This window comes from Triplophysa rosa, linkage group LG1 (assembly GCF_024868665.1).
Source record: "Triplophysa rosa linkage group LG1, Trosa_1v2, whole genome shotgun sequence".
NCBI classification, from domain to species: domain Eukaryota; kingdom Metazoa; phylum Chordata; class Actinopteri; order Cypriniformes; family Nemacheilidae; genus Triplophysa; species Triplophysa rosa.
The window spans coordinates 32,371,456-32,398,081 of record NC_079890.1 but is presented as its reverse complement, the minus strand read 5'-3'; the positions used below and the strand labels follow the sequence as shown (position 1 = coordinate 32,398,081).

Genomic DNA, 26,626 nt, shown 5'->3' with positions numbered 1-26,626 from the left:
AGTCATGAGAACAGGACGCACGCATCTCTATATGTGCACTCTTCAGCTGCAGCGTGAGAGGGTGCGTGGACAGAGAAAAACTGTTTGGATTGTTGTTGTGATTGATTGTCACGTCCCGCCCCATTTTTGCGTTCAGTATGGACAAACAAATTGCTTATCGCAGAAATCTCATCACAACGCGTTTGGTAAGGATGCGGTGTAATCCTATGGAGTAAATCGTGTTTTCAAAGTCCTGAGCGCTTTTTTAAACTGCAGCGCCAGCATCTTTTTCTGCAGCTCGGAGTGTCTTTTGAGGTTGAAAAAGTTCAACTTTTCTGAAAAAGAAACGCCCTACGTCAAGCACCTTTTTCACAGCTAACCAATGACAGACCTGTCGTTTCCATAACAGCATGCGATGAGCGTGATTGGTCGAGAAGGCTCAAGCTCGAAAAAATTTAATTGTGGCCGAAACGCCCGTTGGAGCATAGTTTTGTATAAATGTAAGTTGAATTTTCACTTTCAATAACTTTTGATTGCATTTCTAGCGAGAAATTAGTATTTTAAAGTTTTTAAGTAGTTTTTAAATATGTGATTGGATATTGCAATGATGCTCTCTGTTTATAATTCAAATAGAATTCTGTTACGCTGCCTATGAAGCCTGTCTCTGTAAGCTGCCTTCGTGCACAAATGCTATCTTTGAAAATTGCTGGCTGCTATTTGTAACAACCATGCTGCTAGCATTTTTTTTTACTAAAAAAGCACCATTGTCAACTTTTTCTTGTCTAAAGAGAAGTCAAATGTGAACACGGCCTTAGACCTTCATTCTTCCCCTTTTCGTTTGCTAGATAGGAGCTGTACTTCTGCCTACATGGAAAATATTGCCTGGGGTCACCGCCAAGAGGACTGCCAAGTGAACTGACTGGCTTTTAAAGGGACTTTGATCTCATTAGCCGAGCGTTTCACTGCTGCTAGGTGAAATTGCCACTAGAGGACGGCTACACCACCAATAAAACATCTAGATTACATATTTGTACTAGACGCATTAAAACAGAGCGTACTGTACTGTGTTTGGCAAGGAAAGTAATATACGTGGAGATGAATTTCAGCCACTTCAGAATTAGAGATTTAACTACAGAAAATGTTGTAATTAAGAGGGATTCATAGTTTTTTATTAATAACCTTAATTTTTAAATGGCGGACAGTTAAGGTGGCTTTTATGAGAAAGCAGATGGCAGTCCTCATTAGTGCGGGTTAGAGGGCAGTTGATGACTGTGTTTCCTCATGAGGTAATGTGATATTTATATGCTGCAAAGCTTTTCTCAGGCGAGAGAGACTCCTAGAGTGTCTAAACTGGATCCAATCCAAACCCAGAGCCTATTTCTCTCTCTCTCTCGATGTTCTCTTTATCGCTGTACCTGTTCCCCCCCTGCAGTCATTGTTTTCCCCTGTCAGTGTAGTGTGTAAGGATGTGGTTGTTAGGAATTCAATTTCTCCGGGAGCTGCCTTCATTATCTGCTGTGTGGAGATGTGCTTTGAAGTCCCTCCCTCTGCTGTGCTGGGCGTTCTGCCATGCTGGAGAGGTCAGACGCCATGTGACTCTGTAGCATTGTGTAGAATGTAGCCTGCAGTGTCCTGAGGCTGAGACAGGCCCATGACTGCAGCGTTCCTCTGTCTGGACAAACGTTCATGTCCATTATATACCTCATACATATGCAGAAATATCTCATATCTAGACTGATTTGGAAATTTTGTATGATGTTGATTATTATTTTATTGTTGATTGATTGAGAGAGAGAGATTTATATATTACATGAAAAGGTATTTAAACATTTGCTCTTTGCCGTTGTAAATTTTTCTACCGAATTAACTAGATATGAACGTATGGATAATTTTGCAGGTTAATGTGGTGTTAGTTAAAACGCTGATCTGGCAATAAAATGAGAATTATACACTATCGTTCAAATGTTTAGAATCACTTGACTGATTTTGATCTGAAGCCTTATGTCTAAATATTAAGATATTGTGTTAACTTATTAATTACTTTTATTGCAAAAAATACAAATTAGGGATGCACCCAATTTTTGGGCGATAACTGATAATTCTTTAACAATGGAAGTCGATCATGGATATACTGGCCCATATGCAGTATCTTAATATTAATATACTTTTTTTGAGCCTAAAACAAAAGGCAGAAGGTGGACAACTGCTTTTATTTTAAAACATTGACTACAGAAAAGGCAACATTTAGTTCTCCCTTTTCCTAATTTTTTCCTAACTTCAAACTTTTCTGGTATAATGTTGATTTATACCACAAGTCTAACAGGTCTCGAGACAGAAAGCATTCAACCATTCATTTAAACAGCTTTAATATATTGGCCAGATTTTATTATCGACCGATACAATTAAATTAAAACAAAAAAATGTATCATACATTTATTGGCAGATACAGATATGGCATTGGTCGATAATATATTGTACATCTCTAATACTAATGTTTTTATTAAGTTTTTGAAATATTTCTGAAAATTAAAAACCATCTCATGGTATGATCTCAAGATAAAATGCCAAGAGAACATTTCTACAAATTCTTAGCAACTTGAAAGTGCAACATAGTTTTGATTTTTGTATTTTCAAGTCACAACATAATTCCCAGTGTTTTTTTGTGTTTGTGTTTTTTAATAGATATATAAAGAATAAGAAACTGATTCTATACTTTTGAACTATTGTATATATTTTATTCACCTGCAGGTGGGATCACAGATGATACCTGTTTATTTACCTGTAACTTGTAGCAAAGTTAAGGGAAAATTGGAATTGACTAGAGACCTCCAATGATTCGTCATTGCATTAAAGGTATAGTTCACCCTAAAATAAAAATTCTGTCATCATTTACTCACCCTCAAGTTGTTCCAAACCTGTATTTGTTTCTTTGTTCTGATGAACACAAAGAAAGATATTTGAAAGAATGTTAGCAATTTTCAGTTCTAGGACATCATTGACCTCCACAGTAGAAAAAAATATTGTTTTTTTTTGTTCTGTTGAACAAAAAATGAGATATTTTGAAGAATTTAGGAAAGCAAACAGTTCTTGGGCACCTTTGACTACCATTTTAATTTTTCCTACTATGGTAGTCAGTGATGCTCCAGAACTGAAAATTGCTAACATTCTTCCAAATATCTTTCTTTGTGTTCAGTAGAACAAAGAAATTCATACACGTTGGGAACAACTTGAGGGCGAGTAAATGATGACTGAATTTTCATATTTGGATGAACTATCCCTTTAAAGAGAGCGTTAACAGTTTTAACATGAGCAAGAAACTCTTGTGTGTTTTAAATTAGAGTTTCTATAAAGGCCTTTGTGACTCAATGGTAGAAGGCATTACAGGTTTTCTAATCATCTTCAAAAAGGCCTTTTCTTTAGTAATTAGCCTTCTGACCTCTCTGTTTTAGTGTTAACAACAAATGTTGTTTTTGTTTATCCTCAATGAAGGTTCTTTCACTCGCCCAGATGAGTTTTCCCCACAGATTGCTTGTTATATGGTCGGTAAGGGGTCGGGCTTCCACTCACCCTCATGAATGGAGGCCGTGTGGAGTCCAGCAGGTGTTTGGCTGGCTCTGTTAAAGAGTTATGGGCACCGTCCCCCACCCAAGACCTCCATCACCAGTTGCAGGTGCCGGCCACAGCCGCTGAATCGAGGAGCTGTTAATGCGTCTGACATACTCCTCCTTTATCCCGGCCAGCTTGCGGTAGGAAGCCAGAAGCTGTCAGTCAGAAGGCACGTCGGGGGCGCACTGCAACGCAGCGCCGTAGGCATACGTCTTCCTGACAGGCGGAGCTGAGAGACCCGCTGAGGGTGTCGTGGTCAGGGTGTACAAACCTGACTCTGGTATTCTTGTACGGATAACCCTCTCAGCTAACCCTGCACTGATGGATCAAAGCCACGGTGCCGCTTTCATCCTTCATCCTGTTTTTTGTCAGGGCTGTGGCTTTTACAGGAAATGATGTCACGCCCTCTTAAAACACTGTTTCGTCTCGTTCTTTTAAGAGACTCCCTAATGAACTGCCCTGTGCAACTGCTACTTGTTCTAAAGTTCCCCGGTTCAGCTGATGATGTTGTGGTCGATCCCTCTCTGCTCGTTCCCTGCTGTTCTCCGGGTCAGTTTAATGAGGTGTCGGTAGAGCCGGGGGGATACGGATGAAAGGAATCCTCTCGTGGCCAGTCGCGCTCCCTCCTATGGGACTTTATGGGAGCAACTGGAAGTTCACGGCTTCCAGGGGAGCTCAGTGGACGCAGATGGGCTGTAGGCCAGAACCGCAATCAAAGCAAACTTTTCCGTCTGCTCACCGACATGCTCATAAACATATCTCTTACTTCCTTTAGAGACCTCAGGGTGAGTCCGCCACCGCTCGGTTCGACCGATACGCCGCTGTTGCCGGATGCTTGTTGACACGGGCTGTGTTGACAGACGTGCTGAGATCTGCTGGGCTGATAAGATTTATTTCAAACATGCATTAGGTTTAACAGCATTTTTTTTGCGGAACTTTGATCCAGATGGAAAGCAGAGACTTTTATAATACTCCTAAGGGAAAACCAAGTTGTGATTTTATTGGGTTTTGAGCTCTTTCAGAGGCTTGATGCGAGTTGTTTTCCTGCCTCAGAAAATATATTCTAACAGTTATTTTAGTGTTCCAGTGGAAAGCTGGTAAGAATGAGTAGTTTGGTTAAATTGACTGCTGCCAGAACCTGTATGACGTACCTGTTTGAAGAACATTGGTAACCAAACAACTGAGACATTTTTCAATATAACTTCTTTTGTGTTCCACAGAAGAAAGAGTTACATACAGGTTTGAATGAAATGAAGATGAAAAAGTGTTGACAGAATTTTTATTTTTGGTAAACTATCCCTTTAAAACTTTAAATATTTGGTGTGATATTGCAAGAGATCTGACTACAGACTTTCACTGAGCGTTAACATGCATTTTTAAGTGTGTCAGCATAATAGTTGTTGTGTCCAGCTCTGGATCTGGTCGTTTTCACAGGCGGTCTTGTTCTCTCATTGCTTGTGGTTTGTTCTCAGAGGTGAGGTCACGGGCGAAGCTCAAGGACCAGGAACTGAGCATAACATTTGGCCTGCGTAAATTTTACCGCCAAAATAAATTACCTCATAAAATCTATCATCGTCCAGCAATGCAGCATTTTTTCCATTTGCTAAAGCGTGTTTGTCTGTCGAATGCTAATATAGAAGCTGCGTTTCAGCAAGCTCGTTTGGAAGCCTGCTGGTGTTTCATTTGGCGTACAGGTTTTTTCAGCAGGCACTCCATTCAGTGCCTTAAATGAGGCCAATGTGTTACAGCCACGTATTTCGTACCCCGGCGGGCTGCTGCCCAGCTGCTCCTAGAAGTTTCGTCCAGCCACCGTTGCGAGTACATCACCTGTTCTGTATGCGTTAAGGTGAGCGTTTACCATCAGCGTGATTGACACAGTGGCAGCTTGTGAAGCGTTAATAGCTGGACATGAATTTTCTTGTGGCTGAGACATAAATTATGTAAAAGCACTAGTGGCAGTGTTGGACAGTGTTGTATAATTAATTTGTGCTCTAACTTGAGACCAGTTGTGTTTGTGTGTGTGAAGAGTGCTTTTAAATATTAATCACTGCAGATCTCTCTGCTGGAGAGAGACCAGCACTGACTTCCATAAATATAAAGATCTGTGTTCCTGAACGATCAGTTTGTCTGGAATGACGTACAGTAGGCTCACTACAGTTTTGAGATTTAGAGGTCACAATATACCAGGATCGTCAATAACTGTAATAATATTGTATTTAATAACCATGATTATTGATAATACTACTCGTATGATAAGATTGTAAATAACCCAGCACCAGTATCTGCTTGACATAGTAGTTGGTGGTTTGGCACCATTTTACATTAGGAGCTACATAGGGCTGTTCAACGATTAATCGCATCCAGAATAAAAGTGTGTAAAATTATTACATTTATTTACTTTTATATTTTTTCTTAAATATATACAAATTATATTTTATTAAATATAATAAATACAAAATAATATGGACGGTGCACTGACATATATTATGTCGTCGACATATATTATGTTAACAAAAACCTTTATTCTGGATGCAATTAATCGCGATTAATCGTTGAACAGCCCTCAGCTACAATGGTTACAAATGTTCTCTCTACACTTGTTTTTTGAGTTTGATTCAATGCCCCAAAAAAGAGAAAACACAAAATAAACAAAGTTAAATTTGACTGGTTGACTGATTTATATTTTCCGCCCAATAGATATCATAATATTTTCTAAATTATTTTGGTGTCAATATCCGTGTAGAGAAATCTGTTATTGTTACAGCCCTAATTGGAATTAAAGTTATGGAAATTCTGCGTTTGTTATGTTTTGCTTAAACTGTTAACTTAAATTTAAATAAAAAAATGTAATAAAGAAAATTGCATTCAGGGTTTTTACTAGGGATGGGCATTTAAAGTATTCGATATTTGCTGGGAATTATTTGAAAATATTTTGAAAATCGCACCCCTCCACCGCATGCATGCATATAGGCTGCCCGCACGCATGTATAGGCTACAAACACATAAACCGAGAGAGAGAGGGAGAGAGACCATTCACGCTTTCCATCTGTATGATGACAAATTGTTTAATTCATTAGGGAATAAGCTATCTTAACTCAAGCCATATAGTCATTTTAGGATAACGTGCTGAAACATATGAATATAATAAACAACCAAATGACAGAACATATTACGAACAGCCTGAATGATGGCACATACAGTATCAGGCTATCAGCTGATCGGAAGCATATCTTTAGCGATCATCTTAGTGATGAGTGCCGTTTTTTGCTTTGCCCGTCTAACATTCAACTTGGTTGATCTGATAATGAAACCTCACAGAACTCATACTTAACGTCGTCCCAAGTTATCATATATGCCACGCAATTTTACAGTGTGCGTAGCCTACGTAATGTTAACGAGTGTGAGACTTCTTCAGTTGTCTGTTGACAGCTTAGGTGCGTTATTAGCAGCGCTACCCTCTGGTTACATGAACGAGTCATCACCGCATCAGCACTGAAAACATAATTGTTTTTTTTGTTTTTTATTTTTAGACGACAATCGCACACACTATTCGATGTTCTATAATTAAATCAACTATTCGACTCATCCCAAGTTTTTAAATAACTTTTTTACGTGAGTTTTGCCTCTATGTTGGCATCTCTGTTAGAAACATAAAATTGCAGTTTACGTAGTTTTTTTACACAAGTGAAATGATGTCAGACCGACATTACCTGCGTAATTATACCTGACATCTTATGTTATAAATCATTATTATAAGATTACTATTGTGAATTGGGGTTATGTAAGGAGAAAGTTTTAAACACTATTTTTAATGTACTTTTTATTTTTAAACTAAAAACTTAAAATGGTTTAAAATGGATTGAACTAAATATATTTGGTAAGAATAGAGTATAAATAATTTTCTGTGGTTTGATATATACGGTTTCAAAGTGACAACATGAACAAACGTTACTGCGCGTGCGCGCGCGTTCGTGGGCTGCCCTTAAAGGGGACATTTCATGAAAATCTGACTTTTTCAATGTTTAAGTGCTATGTATTCAATGTCTGGTGCATCTGCCAACTCAGAAAACATGAAAAATGACAATCCAGTAACTTTGTTTACGTGAGCCTATCTCTGCAAGCCTATGAGAAAACGAGCCGTTCAGATTTTGCTCGCTTTCTGACGTAGGTAGTCGTTCTTATTATAATATTACCGCCCCCTTTTCTGAACATGTCCACCATGGCGCTGCCGCCATTTTTGTTTTCGCAAGCGACATATGTGAATTAGTTCCTACACCATGGCAAAAGTAAGCAAAGCATGCTAAGTGTTCTGTTGTTGGCTGCACAGAGCAGCACAGAACACTGTTCCCAGCCTGACAGGAGAGCAATGGATTTATTTTGTTTTCAATGGAAATCCTCCAAACTGAACAAGGCAAAGCTGCAGATAAAGACATTGTAAGTACCGTTATTTTTTAAGTAAGACCTCAGGGACCTGTGGCAACTTAAAAGTAGGTAAAACGTCATTGTGAAATGTTTGTTCACGTTCACGCAAAGAAAGCAATGTGTATGGCTTGTAAACACGCAATGGGATTGTCCTGTGTAACGTTACTTTCACTTAGAGAAAACGCGATGCGTTTGTCTTATAGAAAGCAGTGTATATGGTCTGTAAACACGCGACCGGTTTGACATGTGTAATTTCGCATGTAGAAAACATGACGCCTTTGTTAGGAGTCTGTTCGCTTTTAGAAAACAATGTGTTTGGTGTTTAAAGACGGAAACAGCCTTTCTCATTCGCTTTATGTGTCCCTTCTTTTGTCGATGGAAGCACAGGCTCTCAGCCCTGGCTGAGTTCTGTGAAAAGGGGGCGGAGACTAGCAGCTCATTTGCACTTAAAGAGACACACACCAAAACAGCGCGTTTCTCCTCACACGCAAAACTGGGCAATTAGGGCATGGTATAATAAAAGATCTGCGGTGTATTTTGAGGTGAAACTTCACAGACACATTCTGTGGACCCCTAAGATTTATATTACATTTGTGTAAAAGTAGAAAGAAACCTCTCCTTTAACTTCCGATACACATTCACAAACATTATTTCTGATAACAAGCAAAAGAAACCAAGCGAGAAGAACCGTTACTTAGCTAAACTTGTCTCTCCAATATTTTGAATTTAGACTGCGATACCAAGCTCAATGTCAATGTACTAGGAGTGTAACGGTTCTCGGTAAATAATTGAACCGCACGGTTCTCCACCAACGGTTCGGCACACGGTCCAACATGCTTGCGGCTCATCTTAAATCTGACGACGCATTTATAATATGGTTCGTTAAAAATTATAATGCGTAAAACAGACTGACAAAGTTCAGCTAATGTATGTTTGTCGATGGATACACATTTAATACCTACAAAAAATCAAATAACGTAGACAAATTTCAATAGGATTGATGTATGCTGTAATATGATCAGTCATTTATGCTGTCATCACCTGGGTGTTGTGAGCGCGCGAGTACAGGTGAGACCTGAACAGCACATTTTGCTATTTAAACTAAACTCATTCAAGCCTTGTCAATTTAAACATTTAAGTGCAAGATGATGCACAAGAAAACTCGCTTGCGCGCTGTGAGAAGATCCGAAGTGCGCATAAGGAAAGTCTCAGACATGGCGCAAATATCGAGTTGTCTTTGAAGCGCGTAAACGGACAAATTCACACACGAAGTAGGTCAACATGCCCCTCTTGTTGAGTATCTTAACAAACATAGTAGGTTATGTCTTAAGTGAATGGACGAAACGGACGAAAAACAATGCATGTGTTCAGTATCAGTGTACTGGATCCGTTTCATTCCTCTTAAAGCGACAGCAGCATATTCCTGCTGTCTGTTAAAAGTCAAGGAAATCACTCACTGCTTGTGACTCAATAGCTTCTGTAACTTCAATTATGATTCGTCTTTATTTAATTTGTACTTATGCAATGTTATGTTTTATTTGATTACTTTAATCCATTTCTACCTTAAAAGGTATATATACAGTATCTTATTTCATTTTCTGATTTGCTCTGTTGTTTTATTAGTGCTGTTACTTGTAGCTTGATTATTTGTTCTTATTTTTATTTGTCAGTAGTCCCTTTTCCCTGAACATAGCACAAATCGAACTGAACCGAAACCGTGACCCTAAAACCGTGACACAGACCGAACCGTGAGTAATTTGAACCGTTACACCCCTACAATGTACCAGACGGTTTATTTAAATGCGACCAAACTACAGAACCCATTCAACAAATCGTTTATTTAATACAATTATTATACAACAAAATAATAATACAAATGAACATTAAATAAAATTTCAATGGTTATATTATTAGACACTAGCCAAACACAGACCGGAAGTTAACTGCAGTCCCGGTGTGCGTGTCCGATGAAACAGTCTATAGCTGTTTAAATATAGATTCTGCTAATAATTATGGTAACACATTGAGAAACACGCATGGACATGTTTTGTCCATTATTTACTGTTTACACAAAAATATTTCAACATTAAAATATCTTCTTTACCCATTAGGTAGTCTGCTGGTAGATTTTGACACAGTAGAATAGAAACACTTCTATATACTTGCCGGGCAGACATTTATCTACATTGAACACCATTAAATACATCAGCTTATAACTAAAAGCCGATTCAGGAGCTCAGAACGCTGTTTGATTTCACCTCTTTATGGTTTATTCACTGTTAACTGTCATGAAGCTAGAATGCTGCTCAGGCATGTTCCCAGATGGTCTCCGGCTTGCAGGCTTTTACAACTTTTTTCTTGTTTTGTTTGTGAAAGGCTGCTGAGCTTTTGATTTTCCAGCCATTCTTGGGTTTGAGCTGGTGAAACACATCTGAAAAAACGTTGAAATTGAGCATAAAAGCCTTTATTCGGACAGCCTGCTCTTTCTCTCTCATTCCCCTTCCCTTTTGAAGAGCCTCTTCTCTGTGCTTCTCCTGCATCAGGGCGTCTCTGCCAATGAAGTCCCTTTATTTGGCCGAGATTGAGTGCAGCCATGCGGGCAGGCCCTATTACCCCTGCGCCATGGTGCAGGAGATTGCCTGCCTCGGATGTCTAATTGTGGACATCAGTTCGGAGGCTGTAGCTGTGCAGCAGCGAGCAGACAGCCGGTCTAGGATTCATTGCTCCGTTGGCTAGTTAAAGCACCAGGCTGTCTTTGTTTAGAACGTGGGGAGGCTTATAGACTGCGGTGTGCTCTGTCTGCCCACTAATCTTATAATGTTCCCTGGCAAGGGCCGCTCACCCTGTGCTGCCCTCTTCTACGCTGGACAATATGAATCTCTCATCACAGCGCTTATTGCTGTGACACACTGGCAAAATCCCAGTCTAGTGAAAAGAAGGTCTTTCCACTTATCTGGCACCTTGTCAGAAGATTGTTGTGGCTGCACACACATATTGCACTCGGCTGGTTTTGGAGTGTTTTTGAGTGGACTACTTGTGGGTGGTGTGATGCAGTGAATGATTTTGTATCCTGCAAATTAAGCTGTATGAACACCATTTGCTTGACTTTAAGCCCAAAAAACTGTGATGGATTTAACATTGAGTGTAAAGTTGCAATCCATAACTTTTGCCATCTTTATTAAAAACATGAAATTGTGAGTTTATTTGTGCAGTTATATTTACATAGGTTGAAACTTAACATTATGAATCGGGGTAAGGTAGGGAGACAGTTTTGAGAGTTAAAAAAAGCCATATACAGTATGATATATATTTGAGTTTATTTGCAAAAACAGATAAAAAATCATGTTTTTTTTATTGTGCATTTTAAGGAATATCAATCAAACTGCGGTTGTTTTGATTAAGTAACAATATCTAAAAAAAATACAGCTATCTAACACACTAAAACACTATAAAAACATGATGACATAATGCAAAACAGGATTTTAGAATTTTAGAGTTTTTGCAAATAAACTCTTCATTTCTTACACCTCTTACATTTTTTTGCACATACTTTGCTTCCATGTATTTGCTGTAAAGCTTTGATACAATGCAGTACACTATTAAAAATAAATGTTCTTAAAGGGGTCATATGGCATATGGTTTTTCTGTGTCTTTGGTGTGTTATAAGTTGGCCATGCATGTATTAGAATTGCAAAATTGCAAAAATGAAAGTGTCGGAACAAAAGATGCATTCTTTCTAAAAGCGAATGCTCACCCAGACCTGCCTGAAATGCCTCGTGTAACCACACCCCCACAAATCTACGTCAGTTCGTGGTATGATTTGACTAAGACCGCCCAAATGTATACGCAAGTAAGGTGGGCGTACCTGTCAGTACAATTGCTTTGGAACCTGATGTTCCAAATATGGTAAGAGTCGTTACATTTTCGTCACATGCTTGCAGTATTCGACCAATCACTACGCACTGGTTAACTGGCCAATCATAGCACACCTCGCTTTTCAGAGCGATGAGCTTTGTAAAAAATCCACGCGTTTCAGAGAGGCGGGGCAAAGAGGAGATACAAACATGCACGGTATTTGGAAAATACAGCGTTCTTGAACCTTAAGTCGTGTATACACATTGCATTACATCTAAAACAAACATAATATTCGTTTTAGCCGTGTAATATGACCCCTTTAAAAGGTTCTTCACAGCATTGCCATAGAAAAAACATTTTTGGTTCCACAAAGAACCATTCAGTCAAAGGATCGGCTAAAAGAACCTTTTTTAAAGAGTAACTATTACAATGTCCTTAAAATTACATTTCATGCAGTGTGTAATGTTGCTGTGTGTATTTTAGACAAAAAAGGTTCTTTTATGGCATCGTGAAGCTCCTGTATTTTGAAAAGCGCAACATAATTTCATGGAAATTCATAACTATTTTATGAGGTGGTTAATTCGTATGAATTCATGATGTTATTTGTACGTTTTGGTGATGTGAGGGTTAGGGGAGAGGCTTCAGTATTGCGTTTTTTCTAGTAATCTGACATTTTTGCACAATTCATATCATACAAATTTATACAAATCAGCCACCTCGTAAAATAGTTATGAATTCCCGTGAGATCAGGTTTGAAAAGCACTATATAAATAAATCTGAATTGAATTTAACACAGGTTGTTTTTTTTTAATCAAAAAAAGTTACAGATTACAACTTTAAATCTCTCCTGTGTTAGCATCAGACTGGTGTGATAAAATCGCTATGAATTATGCTGATCTCTTAATAACATGTTTTCTCTTATTTCAATTGTCATGATTTTCTGTAATAAACCACTGCAGGACAAAGATAGTGTCAATAGAGCTTAAGTTGTGTGTTTAACCCTTAATATTCCTTTAATGATTGATTTACAGATTGTATCTTATCTAAGCGACACAACTGAAGGCTTTAGTGTAAGCTTTTATGTAGGAAGGACGCGGATGTGACATGCCTTTTCAATTAGCCGGGTATTGAAAGTATCTGGCGGGGGGAGGAGAGGACGGGCCAGTGCTGTTCTCCAGCATTAAATCAGAATTAGTCATTGAAGGATAAATGGGAGATGTTTTTCAGTCTATTCTTTGATCAGGGTTATTAGATTCTGAACATTAGCTGAACGTATCTCCCCTTGTGTCAGTGCGCCTTCACTTTGTTAAAACCTTTGGCTTGCATTTTACATAAGATCCTTTGTTAAATTAAATACATGTTAAATGTTTACTTTGAGATAAACAGACGCTATGAATGATGGCTTATAAATAAAAAGACTGAGTCTGAGCGTGTAAAGAGCTATTTAAAGAATATTTAACCTAAAACGATGTACTCACCTGTATGCTGTTTTTTCATTTCAACACAAAAGGACATGCCTTGAGTTTATTTTTCCAAGTAAGCTAAAGCCACATGATAGATTGTGTAAGACTGAATGCAAGTCATCTTTCCCTCCAGTGAGCTGTTAACTTTAGAACTGTTTTGTCTCTCTTGTCATGAGTGGTGACAATAAACTCTTGTTATATGAAATAAAAGAAAATGATGTTCCTGCTTTTGTATTCGGTGCAAAAGAAATAACAGCGTACATGTTTAGACCGACATGAGGGTGAGTAAATAATGACAGGATTGTCATTTTGGGGAGAAGTTTTCCTTTAAAGAATAGCTCTATCTCTGTGTTGTGTTAGTCTTTTGTTCGGTAATCCTCCCCCAGCCCATCACGCGCCTTTTTAAATAGATCTCAACCTACACGCTTAATCTATGCTCTCTACACTTTATTTTCCTCTTACAATAGGTCAAAATTGTGTGTTTATGGTTTTATTATAGCTTTTGTATAGTGGCTTTCTGTTTGTTTAGTCTACTTTTTAAATTGTTTGTTATGCAAGGTGGCATTTCAATTTCTTACCCACTGGGACAATATTACGTTTAAGCTGTTGAAATAACATGTCTTAGCATTGACCTGCGGTTTAGCACTCTGTAGATATTAATAATATAGATATAAGTAACATTTGCTCATTGTAATATTGCAGTTTTTAATATGCCACATTCAACGGCACCAAACACGTCAACACCTCCACCGTTTGGAATGGTCCACATATTAGTTGCACATTTTAGTCTCGTAAAAATCAATGAGTTGTTGACATCAACATTGCACAACCTCTGGTTGTAAAAAGCGGTGAGAAATGTGATAATGTTTTACACATAAGAACAGGGTTGCCAGATCTTCAGACCAAAACTACCCCAATGTTCTATCAAAATTAGCCCAGTGACCCTAGCCAAAGTCCGAAGTCTGTTTACTGAAGTTGGCGGCCATGTTTGCAACGCCTCTTGGAAGTTATTTACATCATAGCAAGGCAACAGTCCTATCTCTTTGAATGGTGGAAGGCAGATGTTTCTGAAATCGCTGGCAAAAATCACAAATTTTAGCAAGTAGCAAATTTCCGATCAAGGATTAAACCTGATATGGTCTGTACCATAACTTCGGTTTGCTAATCTTAAATTGGTTTGCTAAGCTTAAATTGTGTTAAACATCACCTTTTTTGAGGTCGCTTAAGCAACTGCACATGCGAACAGGCTGGCAAGCGCCTCACATAAGCCCCGCCCCAGAGAATCATCAGTCTTTATCGACTGACAATTGGATCGTTCTACTCGAAGGCAGGGCTTTCTTCGCTAGAGCGGCCATATTGAGTGTTGCATTCCTGTCTATTCATTGTAATGGCAGTGGTGCATCTTGTTATTATCTTATCTTTGCCGTATCCTGAATACCAAAACTAAAAAATATATCACTTCCATATCTAAAATATGTATTTCACAGTCACAGTTATGCATTAAACACCATTTCTTTTTAGAAAGCATAGTATAGTAGTAATTATAAATACATTGTTTTTCATAAATAACTTCATCTTACCTTAAGAGTGACAGCCGTTGAACAAAATCCATCTACCTTTAACCCAAGCAACAGTTTAGATTATAAATAGTCAAATTTCGAGGGAAAACCTTAGACATGGCAACCCTAGGTAAGAATGTTGGTTTGTTTTTTGGATGTATTAACTCAATATTACAGCTTTTAAACGATAGTAAGGTTTTATTGCTGTGTTAGTCAACACTTTTGTCTTGTTGTATTGTGTTAGTAGAACAAATATCATGTTTGGATTTTTCAAAACCAGCACATAACATTTTCTATTTTTATATACTACATTTTAAACATACTACAGACAAGTGCCATTGTTTTGTCTCAAGATGCACACCGGTAATGTATTCTTCTCAGGTATGTTTATAAAAGCGACATAAATATCTTAATTCAACTGTGGCTTAGTCCTGGCTGAAGCTTAACTGTGTCTGTGAAACCGGGCCTAAATGTATTAAATTAAATGAAGACTACTCAACAGTTATTGATTCTTTGTGTGGAGGTCTACCGGAGGTTTGGGCCACATAACATTTGTTTATGTTACGCTAATGTAGCATCTGTTCATTTCTGCTTTTTAAACTTTCATTTGGTACACCACAAGGCTATTTAAAAGGTGGTTTAAAAATGTTAACTTATAAACTTACAGTATCTAAATATATTCCCTCATAGATATCAGTGCATTTCAACCATTTAACCTTTTCCAGTTGTGGTATTGGGTTTAAAAAGCCAAAGACGAACAGCTAGATTGTACAGTAACATTTTCCCCATAGTATTTCAATCAGATATGTGGGTGCATCACAAGTATCCAGCAGTAAGTTTGTTCACATCTCCTGTAAAACAACTCAAGTATGCAGAGGGATCTCATATCTGCTGAGCTCTTAAAAGCCCAGATTGTGTCAACCTCTGCTGGTTTCAGTGTGGGGGTGGGGTTTGGGGGGAGGTAATAGTGTTGTGAAAAGCCTGTGTTTCCTGAATGTCCTGATACAATCATAGCGGTCTCTGATGGCAGAGGAAATAAGTTGACCCGCGCCTTCTCCCGACAGATTAAATAGATGTCACTTTTCTTATGAAAGTGCCAGTCAATTTCGCTTCTCCTGTGTGCAGCCTATCAATTACCGGGGACGAGAAGCCTTTCAGAGCCGCCGCGCTCTCTGTGCGCGCTAACCGAGCACATCTCATTGTTTCCTCTCTCTCTTTTCAGTGTCCCCAGATCTGCGAGGAGTCGACTTCTCCATTCGTCTTCATTTGCTCCAGCCCCCAGGAGTTGGTGTTGAAATTTCCCATGAAAGGGAAACACAAGATTTGTAAGTGCTGCCGCCTCTTCATGCTCCGGCTGCGCTCTCATATTCACGTTTAAACACATGCACACTCATGTAAGGGAACAGAGCTGGGAGATCTGTCTGATAATGTAAGATTGTATTCTCGTTCTGCAGTCGTATTTATTACAGTCAGTCACAGAATATTGATGGGTTTAGCTTTTAATGCTTTGTGTGTTTGTTTCTCTAGCAGGATTTAGCTTGCTTGGTTTTTGGTTATAATCAGGGACACAGGGTCAAGACCTTAAAGGAATAGTTTACCCCCAAAAATAAAAATGTCCTGGTCATTTACTCACCCAGATGTCATTCAAAACCAGGGTATTACTCTTTCTACTGTGGAACACAAAAGAAGATATTTTGAGAAATGTCTCTGTGTTTTTGTGTCCATATAATGGAAGTCCAATATTGTTTGGTTACCAACATTCTTCAAAATATCTTCTTTTGGGTTCTGCACAAGAAAGAAAGTCATATAGGTTTGGAATGACATGAGAATAATTAAAGGTACAGTTCGGCCAAAAATAAAATTTCTGTCTTCATTTATTCACCTTCGATTTGTTCCAAATCTGTGTAAATTTCTTTGTTCTTATGAACAACACAGAGAAAGATAATGCTTGTAACCAAACAGTTCTTGGCCACCATAGTAGGAAAATTGCTTTATAAATGTATTGAACACAAAAGAAGATATATGAGGAACGTAGAAAAGCAAACAGTTCTGGGTCACTTATGACTACCATTGTCATTTTTCCTACTTTGGTAGTCAATGGACAGTCAAGAACTGTTTGGTCACAAGCATTTGTCCAAATATCTTTCTCTGTGTTCAACCAAACAAAGAAATTTATACAGGTTTGAAACTAGAGAGAGAGTAACTCATGACAGAACTTTCATTTTTGGGTGAACTATCCCTTTAAGTAGTGGGGTGTCCAGATAGATCCAGATTTTTGGCTCTTGATGTAACCAATCCTTGGCAGAGGTTGTTTGATTCTCTTTATCTAGTCATTCTTCAAAACTTTATTTGACCCTACAGACATGAAAGCATTTCAGTTTGCATTTCAGAATCCGTCTTTGATATTTCAGATAGTGTTTGAATAAAAGCGTCTACCAACTGCAAGAATGTAAATGTAACCTGCTTAACCTCTCAGATAAAAATGATCTGTCAATTCAAAACTTCAAGCATAGTAATGTGAGCGTTCTTGGGTGGAAACCATTCTTGACAAGCATGGTTGATTGCACTTACAAGTGCGCTGCCTGCTCGCCGTTCAGGTCCTTTTGTTTTCACATAAAAGAACCACAAAGCCAGGCCCTCAAAAGCGATGGCTGCCTCTGACATTCAGAGCCTGCTCCATTCTCCAGCAGCTTTTCATATCGTAATGGAGAATTTGATATCCTTTTTGACCTTGCGTCTAGCGAGCGTTTCTCATTCATTTTCATTCTCTCCTAAGCTCCCGGAGATCTCAGGAGAAACGACCTCTGTGAACTCCTCGCGGGGTGAGTGGGGGAGGAGACGGGGGCTTGATAAACTGGTGGGGGAGTTAAGAATCAGCGGTAACCACAGAGGTGTCCTGCCCTTTAACTCTTCATTGCTTTTCCCTGCTTCGTTCAACATAAGGGTCAAGGTGGCATCATCGTCATCTTATACGTAAAGCCCAAACAACCTTCCCCTTGTTTTTTTGCTTCTCGAGCGGAGACGTATGGATTAGCAGTCACAAAAAATGCTTACGATGTCCATGCTTTTACAGAAAACGGACTTGTGTAGCAGCAAACCATCCATCTCCGCTTTGGTCGGTTAAATAGCTGACATTAGACATTTTGATTCTGATGTTTCATTACAACAGAATCCTCATATATTGTTTAATATGATTGAATTGAAAGCCGTGTGAGTTTCTGCTTATAAAGCGCTTGAATCTTCTATCCTGTCATCTAATCTGCCGACTGAAGGTCATTCTCGCAGCTGACTGTGGGAACTATCAGACATTTCCTGATGAGTGGCTTCAGCCATGTGTGAATATTGCAGGTTCACATCAGTGATTCTGTTACATGTCAGCCTTTTAAAGGGCTAAAGGTTGTTTCTCCCTTCTTTATCTGAATCAATATGCCTTCAATGTTCAAACAAGCACGCTGAATGCATTTGAAACTTTTAGCGCCTAGAGAAGTGACTTCAATTAGATCTATTTTTTTCTGAAAGGATACCAAAAACTGTTGGATTACCCAACAGTTTTTGGTAAAAAAAATTACCCAACAGTTTTTGGTAAATAAAAAATTTTTTCTTTTTTTTTATACATTTGGTTTTTGCTGGTTACTCGAGTCTATTTGAGGAAGTCTTGTGTGGTTATATCGTTGACTTACTGCATCAAGTCTGGTCCTCTTTGAAGGTTTTTCTTTCTAAGATCTTTCCATTTAGGTAGAAAGAGAGACTATTTGCCAGTAAAGTGATCATTCACACTTGTTTTTACGTTTACTCTGTCCAGAATACATACTGATTATTTCAACTCAGAAACAATGTGAAATATACAGTTTTGTACAAGATGGCATGTATTGTCATAAAGACATAAAAACAAATTATTAAAGGTACCATAGGCAATTTCAGATTGGATAGCAATATAAGACCTCAGAGTGCTCTCCAAAGCCACGCCTCCTCCAAAACACATGAACACACGCATACACTACCGGTCAATAGTTTTGGGACACTTGAATGCCGTTTCTCATTATTTTTAAAAACTTTTGATCTGAGAGTGTATGCTTAAACGTCTGAAATTAGTTTAGAAGACAAAAATGTAATTTTGCAAACAAACGTGTTTTTTTTCATGACAAAACTAAAACTATGTTTTTGAAATGGATGCGAAGCAGCCAATAAGAACACGGAATAGATGGGAACTCCTTTAATATTATTTAAAAAGCATGAGACCTCAAGAAGCTGTTTCATAAAATGACAAGAAAACAGTAAATATTTCTGGAAAGATTGCGTACCTTGCTTTATATTATATTGGCTAATCTGATGGTCGTAATAGTGTAGTAGAGTCAAATCCTGAATCCTAGATTTAAATCCATTCTACAGAATCGTGCAGATTTTCCCACTCGATCAGCACTGAAATCTACGTAGGCACGACTATCACCCGCTAGTTATCTCACCACCCACCAGTTAGCGTACTGAGGGGCTTCAGTAACCTAAGGACATGAGCTTATGAGCACTTCTTTCATCACTTTCTCTTTCTCCTGGCAGTGCCCTTGTTTCTACACTCCTGTCTCATTTATAGGGACAGTATAAAAAGAAGGTTTTGATTTATTCATGGCCTCTTTTCATATTCATGTATTTTCCAGGGCTATCTGAGTGCGGTGGAATTTCTTGCTTCAGCAACTGCTGGGATGCTCGGCAGAAATCAGGTTTCAGGTCTATTGAGTCTTAGGCTGGGGGAGGGACGGTCGCATATTACCCGGGAAATGTGCAGCAGGCTTTAGAGGTGACGGACTGTGTTTATTACAGATCTGTCACACGGTTAATGGGCAGCTGGGAGCTGGATGCTTCACTCAATTTAAAGGGGAAGCGTGCATTGAACAACAGGACCACAGTGTTTAGGGGAGTGCTTTCTGGGTTTTTTTTTAACTCAAGGCGGTGACAGTCATGCATAAGAATAGGTGAACAAATTTGGCCTGGAAAATCATAATTGTCCTAGATTACCAAAAATAATTGTAAAATGCCTAAGGGGCGATTCACATTTCGCGTCTTTTCCATGGCGTGCGCACCGCGGGTCATTTGACTAGAGAAAAGGCGCGGACGCACGGTCTTTTACGCACGGTTTTACACACGAAATGTGAATCGGGGCTTAATGTGTTAGAATAGGCTTCATGTATAAGTAGTTATTTAACAGATTATTTTATCCAAATCAACAAAGGCGTGTTCATGCCACTTGCTAGCATTTTAACAGAGTGCTGCATAAACAAAAGGTATGTGTACATAAAGAGAGAGCGGGGAATGGAGACGGGCAGTTTTACAGACCAAGTGAATAAACAGTTGAAGGTCCTGTGTAGTCAAGCGACGATCCAAGAATGCGGTTGGCATTTGACTGTGAATGGGAATAGACCATGACTTATCTCCTCATTTTAAGCAGGGCCCCGGCCAGCCTGGCATAAAATGCAAATAGCGCAGCGTGACCCGGCTCAGGTTTACTTAGCTGAATTCATTTGAGGTTTATGCCTCATGTATTGGATATGTACTGGAATAATTAGCCTGTCAGAGAAAGGTTAATGGGATGAGAAGTTAGGTTTAATATGTTTATCAGGATCAATTTTAAAGAGAGGGTTCACCCAGAAATTAAAGTTCTGTCATCATTTATTCATCCTCATGTTGTTTTAAACATGTGAGTTTCTTCGGCAGAACACAAAAGATTTTTGAGGAGCATTGGTAGCCAAACCACTGGCGCATTTCTCAAAATATCTTCTTTTGTGTGCCATGTGTACAGGTTTTGAACGACATAAGAGTGAATAAATGATAACAGAATTTTTATTTTTGGGTGAACTTGCCTGCAAAGCTTGCTTCAAACAGCTCTGCACATTATACAAGTTATTTGAATATAAAAAATATATTTTATTGTGTTCCCTCCACACACACAGTAAAGCAGCACCTCTGCGGTTTTAAGTGTTTTGTCTGTGATGGTCTGGCATGGTGCTGCCCTCCATTAGTTATCAGTAATGACTGCTGCGCTCCGAAAGCTCGGCTTCTCTGAGACAAACGACGGAGAGCGAGTGTATGTGTGGGCTGCCAGCTGCTCTCATGTTTCTCATGCTGTCTGAGGTTTAATTTTCCCACTGCAGCACATATGAATAATGATAGTAGTGTGAGAGCTATCTCCTTTATCTTCATTTAATCCAAATATACACAACAGCCAACTGCAATAGCATTAGCGACAGAGTATCGAGTCCCGAACCGTACGATGGCAAAGATTACGAGGTCTCTGTCTGGCGTTGTCGAGCGTGTTTTTACTGTCTCATCTGTCGACAAATACATCATCTACTTTGTTACTGGAAGCAGGAACTCTTGACTCTGTGCCCTCAGCGTCTGCCAAGATGGCCATTTAAGCTCCTGAAAAATTAATGCTTGGAAGATGGCGAATGAGGCGGGTGGAGATGAGTCTGGATGAGAGCGGAGATGCTGATCTCTGGTTACAGTTGTTGCAGATTTGCACCTTGAAACTTTAAGCAATCGTTGCATAAGCTCTTGTTCAGACTGAAAGAAAATGTGATGTGAAAGGTGATGAGGTTTCTGCAGTTTGGCGGGGGTAATTTTTTACAACTGTTGGAAAGCTCTTTGTAGGTTAATTATTATTTGGCAAACAGAGTAAAAGGAGATTGTAAATTAGATTTAAGGTACCTTTATGAAAAAGGTAATTGTTTAAATTGCTTTTTTCTTTCTCATTACTGATGTTTTACTGGGTAGTTGCCTTAAAGCTCAAGGCAATGTTTTTCATAAGCAATTTATATTCATATTTCATAACATGTTATGCCTATACTGGATGAACGTCTCTTCACATCCTGATTGCAATATTTCAAGTGTTCTACATATTGAAAAAATTTCTGTGGAAATATCAGGGCCATAAAATGTTCGTCCAATCGTTGCATTCGGTTTGTTGCGTTTACTGTATAGAGTGAGAGTATTTTTGTATGCAAAACCCGGAATCGGTTCCGATTCCATCGCCCCAAAGTCAATGAGTTTTTTGAATGGGTTTTTGGTTAAATGCCTAAAATAAGGTCTGTGGTTAACAAAACCTCTTAATATTTTTACTTTTTATTCTGTGACATAAAACACACCAGTTATAACCTGCTTGTGGTTTTTAAAGCCTCATCTACTGCGAAAACAGCGGTTGCTAACAAGTTGCTAAAAGTGACTATATCCTTTGGGGCGGGAAGATTAAACGTCATCACGCATAAAAAAAATACTGCAATAAAAATAATGCAACATGGACACAAAGCTCTAAAAACGTGGATGGAGATTCATTCACGGAGTAATTACTTACCAGGGAACATGTTTTTAATAAAGTTTCAAGAAGTTAGCGGAGGCTTGGTGGTGGTGACGTTGATATCGAGCGACTGTAGTATAGTCGGTTTATAGCATCGTGTTAGCTTTATACTTCTGGCGATTGTATGGGCTTCAAAAATAGCAATTATTGTGTTGATTACTAAATATTAAAGGTCACACTTTATTTTAAGGTCCAATTTTCGCTATTAACAAACCATTAACTACGACTCTTGCCTCAATAAACTCCTAATTTGGTGCTTATTAATAGTTAGTATATTAGTTGTTAGGTTTAGGTATTGGGTAGGATTTGGGATGTAGAATATGGTCATGCAGAATATGTGCTTTATAATTTCTAATAAACCAATTTTCTAATAATATGCATTCTAATAAGCAACTTGTTAATAGTGAGAATTGGTCCCTATACTAAAGTGTTACCATATTATCTTGATAGACAAAACGTGTAAAGATCATAAACACAGAGCTTATTTCTTGCTACCTTCCAAAATCCATAGGCTTTCGGTTGAGGGAACCAGTGCGGAACTAACCTCCGGGTTGGCCTAAAAATTTTGTCTGCACCACTCTATTCCAAACTGTATAAAACGGCTATAAGCTGTAATAATAACAATGAATACATTTACATTTTAAATTAAAGGCAAAAGTTCGTTATGCTGTTTTCACATCCTGATAGCAACCACTACGTAAAGTGGTCTAAATATATTTTTATATCTTCTAAGGTGCAGAACCATAATATGTTCCTCCATTCATTGCATTTGGAGGACACGTGGCTTTGGAGAGTGGGATCTTACTCTCAAAGCTAGCTTGCTATCTCTAGTCTCTGAAAGTCTATGTTGTCTTTAATTATTATTGTGTTGTCATGTCCTTTGTACTATTATGTTGTCCCACCAATGAATGCGACTAATTGACAGGAGGCGTGGCTTTGGAGAGCCTGGAAGGGAGGGCGGGATCTTTTTATGCTTTCAAAGCAAGCTTGCTATTGATAGCTTCTCTGAATCTACCCTAGCCTTGAAACAAAGGCAGGGACTTCTTTTAATAAATAATTGACATTCTACAAGTTGAATTTAATAAACTACTATATGTATATGCAGCTTGATATTCAGTGAATAAGCATGGTTGTAGCTGTCCAACTAATCAGATTTATGTGGTTGTTTCAAACTGAATTGCCATGAATGTTTAATGTCACTTATACATGTGTATCATGTTGATGTTAGTTTGGTTTATTGTCTTCAGCATATTTGTTGAATGCACATTGAGTTCAGTGTCAAACGGTTACATTTAATGTTAGCGGTCACAGCTGTGGTAAAGCGCTCTGATGTTCCTGTGAAATGGCAGTCCATTGCATATGGCTTTTCTTCATGCTACGTTTCGCTTCTGTCGAGTGTGAAAGGAGCTGCAGAGAGTCCTTAAAGCCGTGTTGTGCTGCACTCTTCACGCCATGAATATTGCATTAACACTTCCCCACCATATGCAGTGGAGGTGCCCTGGCTACTGCTGCAAGTGCACTCAGCGAGCAGTTTAAGATCCGCCTGTCACGTGACCTGCAGACAACAACAGTTCTATAAAATGGACAAGCGTATTATGGATTAGTAGACCGTGTGGATTTATGTCGTGTTGAATATCGACACCCAGGCCACAGTCTAACCATTTCCATTAATAAATTAAACGTGACTGCTTTATTTTGTATTATTTCTCCTTTTTCAGAGTTTTTCCTCCATTGTTGATGCTGTGTTTGGTGGGAGCTTTAGTCTTGTTGTGGATCATCCGAGGAATAGTTGACCTGGTTAATGATCTCAATGTTAGTAATCTCAATTTTCATGACTTTTACTAACTGAGGTTTTGACCCAGAGCACATCCCCTGCATTTGTTTTCAGAGCTCTCTAACTTCTCCTTAACTTAACGTCTTTTATTACACAACAATTTTCTTTCTATTACCAGCGATAATGTGCACTTATCTCTGAGCAGTCGGCTCTTTTGCTTGCGCTGAGCTCCACGCCTGCTTGACTCAACGCTTCCTGAGGGACCGTCTTTCACTAGAGACTCAGAGAAACACGTCTGCTCTCTCTGTTTGTTACACCTTGAAGGTATGTTCCCATTGACGTGCAGCAAGAAAGCAGCTGGAAATCATTGTTTTTTGATAGTTTCTGATTCAAGGCAACAAGCACGAGCATGCACGAGGAGTTCGTAAGTGTGAACTTATTTATTTAGCTTAATCTAAAACAACCTGTGCGTGATGTGATGTAATGAAAAGTGCTTTTCACAAATCTTTTTGTGAGTTTTTGTCTTAAAGGGATCACCCAAAAATGAAAATTTTGTCATGAATTACTCACTCTCTAGTTGTTCCAAACCTGTATACATTTCTTTGTTTGGTTGGACACAGAGAAAGATATTTGGACAAATGGTTGTAACCAAACAGTTCTTGGCCACCATTGACTACCATAGTAGCAGTGTTTCCCATAAAAAAATTCTGTGAGTTCCGAACTGATTAGCATATTTGTGACGTCATCACGTAGTGTTAGTGTTAGAACTTTTTTTGACAAAGAAAAAGTTGACATAAGCGCTTTTTTAGTAAAAAAAAAAAAACGTTTGGTTACAAATAGCAGCCCAGAGAAACATAGGCAGCGTAACGGAAGTCTATTTGAATTATAAACAGAGAGCGTCTTTGCAATAACTAATCACATATTTAAAAACTACAATACTAATTTCTCGATAGGAATGCAATCAGAAGTTGTTGAAAGTGAAAATTAAACTTACATTTATACAAAACTATCCTCCAACTGGCGTTTCGGCTGCCATTTTATTTTTTCGAGCTTGAGCCTTCTCGACCAATCACGTTCCTCACATGTTGTTATGGAAATGACAGGTCTTTGTCATTGGTTAGCTGTGAAAAAGGAGTTTGATGTAGGGTGTTTTTTTTCCAGAAAAGTTTAACTTTTTTCAACCTCAAAAGACGCTCTGAGCTGCAGAAAAAGACGCCGGCGTTTAAAAAAGCGCTCACCTTTTTCTTGTTTGTACAGGTATAACTTTAATTGTTTTGCTTATAGTCAATATGTCTTATGTACAGCTGCTTTGTAAACAATGAAAATGGTAAAAAGCGTTATATAAATAGTTTTTTTTTTAAAGTGAATTTTAACTCGAAGGTGAGTATATGATGACAGAATTTTTATTTTTGGGTTAACTATCCCTTTAACTTTTCACAGTTCACGAATCTTATATGGGTCACATTTGCAACATTGCAGTTCTTTATATTTAGTAATACAGTGATATGCAATTTATATTTATCGGTGTTCACAATTTGATCTCTATGAGGAATGTGTGCCTTTGTGTGCCCTGAGAATCCGGCTGGAATTCCCCCAAAAGGCATTGGCAAACAAGACAAACGATATTGCAGGCGTTCCCGTTCTCTAATTGGGCTTTCACTGTCAAACAGATATCTTTTTCAACTGTCGGCTAGATTCTCTCCAGTAGTTGAAAGTGACTGGACGTGGTTTTCCATTTGAATCAGACTCATAATTGAAGCACGACGGAGGAGACTGAAAAGATGTCCTTGTTAAGCAATCAAACAGTTTTTGAAGTGAGGATGCCGCCCCAGATCGTGACTGCAGTAATTAGAGAGCCGTTTGGTTTATATTTGGAACCCGCTCCTTTCTCTGGAGAGGAGGGCTGCTGCTGCTCTGCGTCAACTGTTCACATTTAAACTGGATTTCCTGCTTTAAACGCATTAGAGCCTGTAAGACCAAGAGCAAAGTGAGCCAGGGAAACAAACTGCTTCCGGAAATCAACCCGGCAATTGTTGCCCTGGAAGTATTTACACAGGGTGACAGATTTTTGCTGGCTTCAAACACATTCCCATTCCACTCTGCTTGTTTCTTTCTGCGGTGTCTTTTACTTAGCTTGTGCTTGGATATCAACAGATCCACCTATTCATGTACAGTATATTCATCTGTACGGCTGGACACATGACCCAAAAATGTTATATCATTGAATTTTGTTTATTTATTTTAATCTGTTTGACAGCAATTTGTGGCATCCAGTTGATAAAAACTGAAAATTATTTTGTATTATTTGTAAAAACAAAGTGTTTATAGTAATACTCTTACAGTTTGAGTCTTATAGTTCTTGGCCACCATTGATTACCATAGTGGGAACATTGCTTTATAAATGTATTTGTTCTGTTGAACACAAAAGAAGATATTTTGAGGAATGTAGAAAAGCAAACAGTTGCACTTATGACCAGTGGCGCAAAAATGGGGTATGCAGTATATGCGGTGCATAGGGGCACCGCACAAGGGGGGTGCCATTGTGCCAAAATATTATTTAAAGTTTTTTTTAATAAAACGTTATAAATAATAAAATAATATAACGAAATGTCATTATCTAAAA

General features: G+C 38.5%; 1 protein-coding gene across 1 annotated transcript in view; it reads left to right on the top strand.

The window, feature by feature from the left end:
- Nucleotides 1-26,626, top strand: part of trip4 (thyroid hormone receptor interactor 4) — a 61,706-nt gene that overhangs the window by 17,272 nt on the left and 17,808 nt on the right. The window contains exon 12 of the mRNA XM_057333532.1: nt 16,107-16,209. Within this exon, the coding sequence (XP_057189515.1) occupies nt 16,107-16,209 (103 nt within the window). The remainder of the gene's footprint in view (nt 1-16,106; nt 16,210-26,626) is intronic.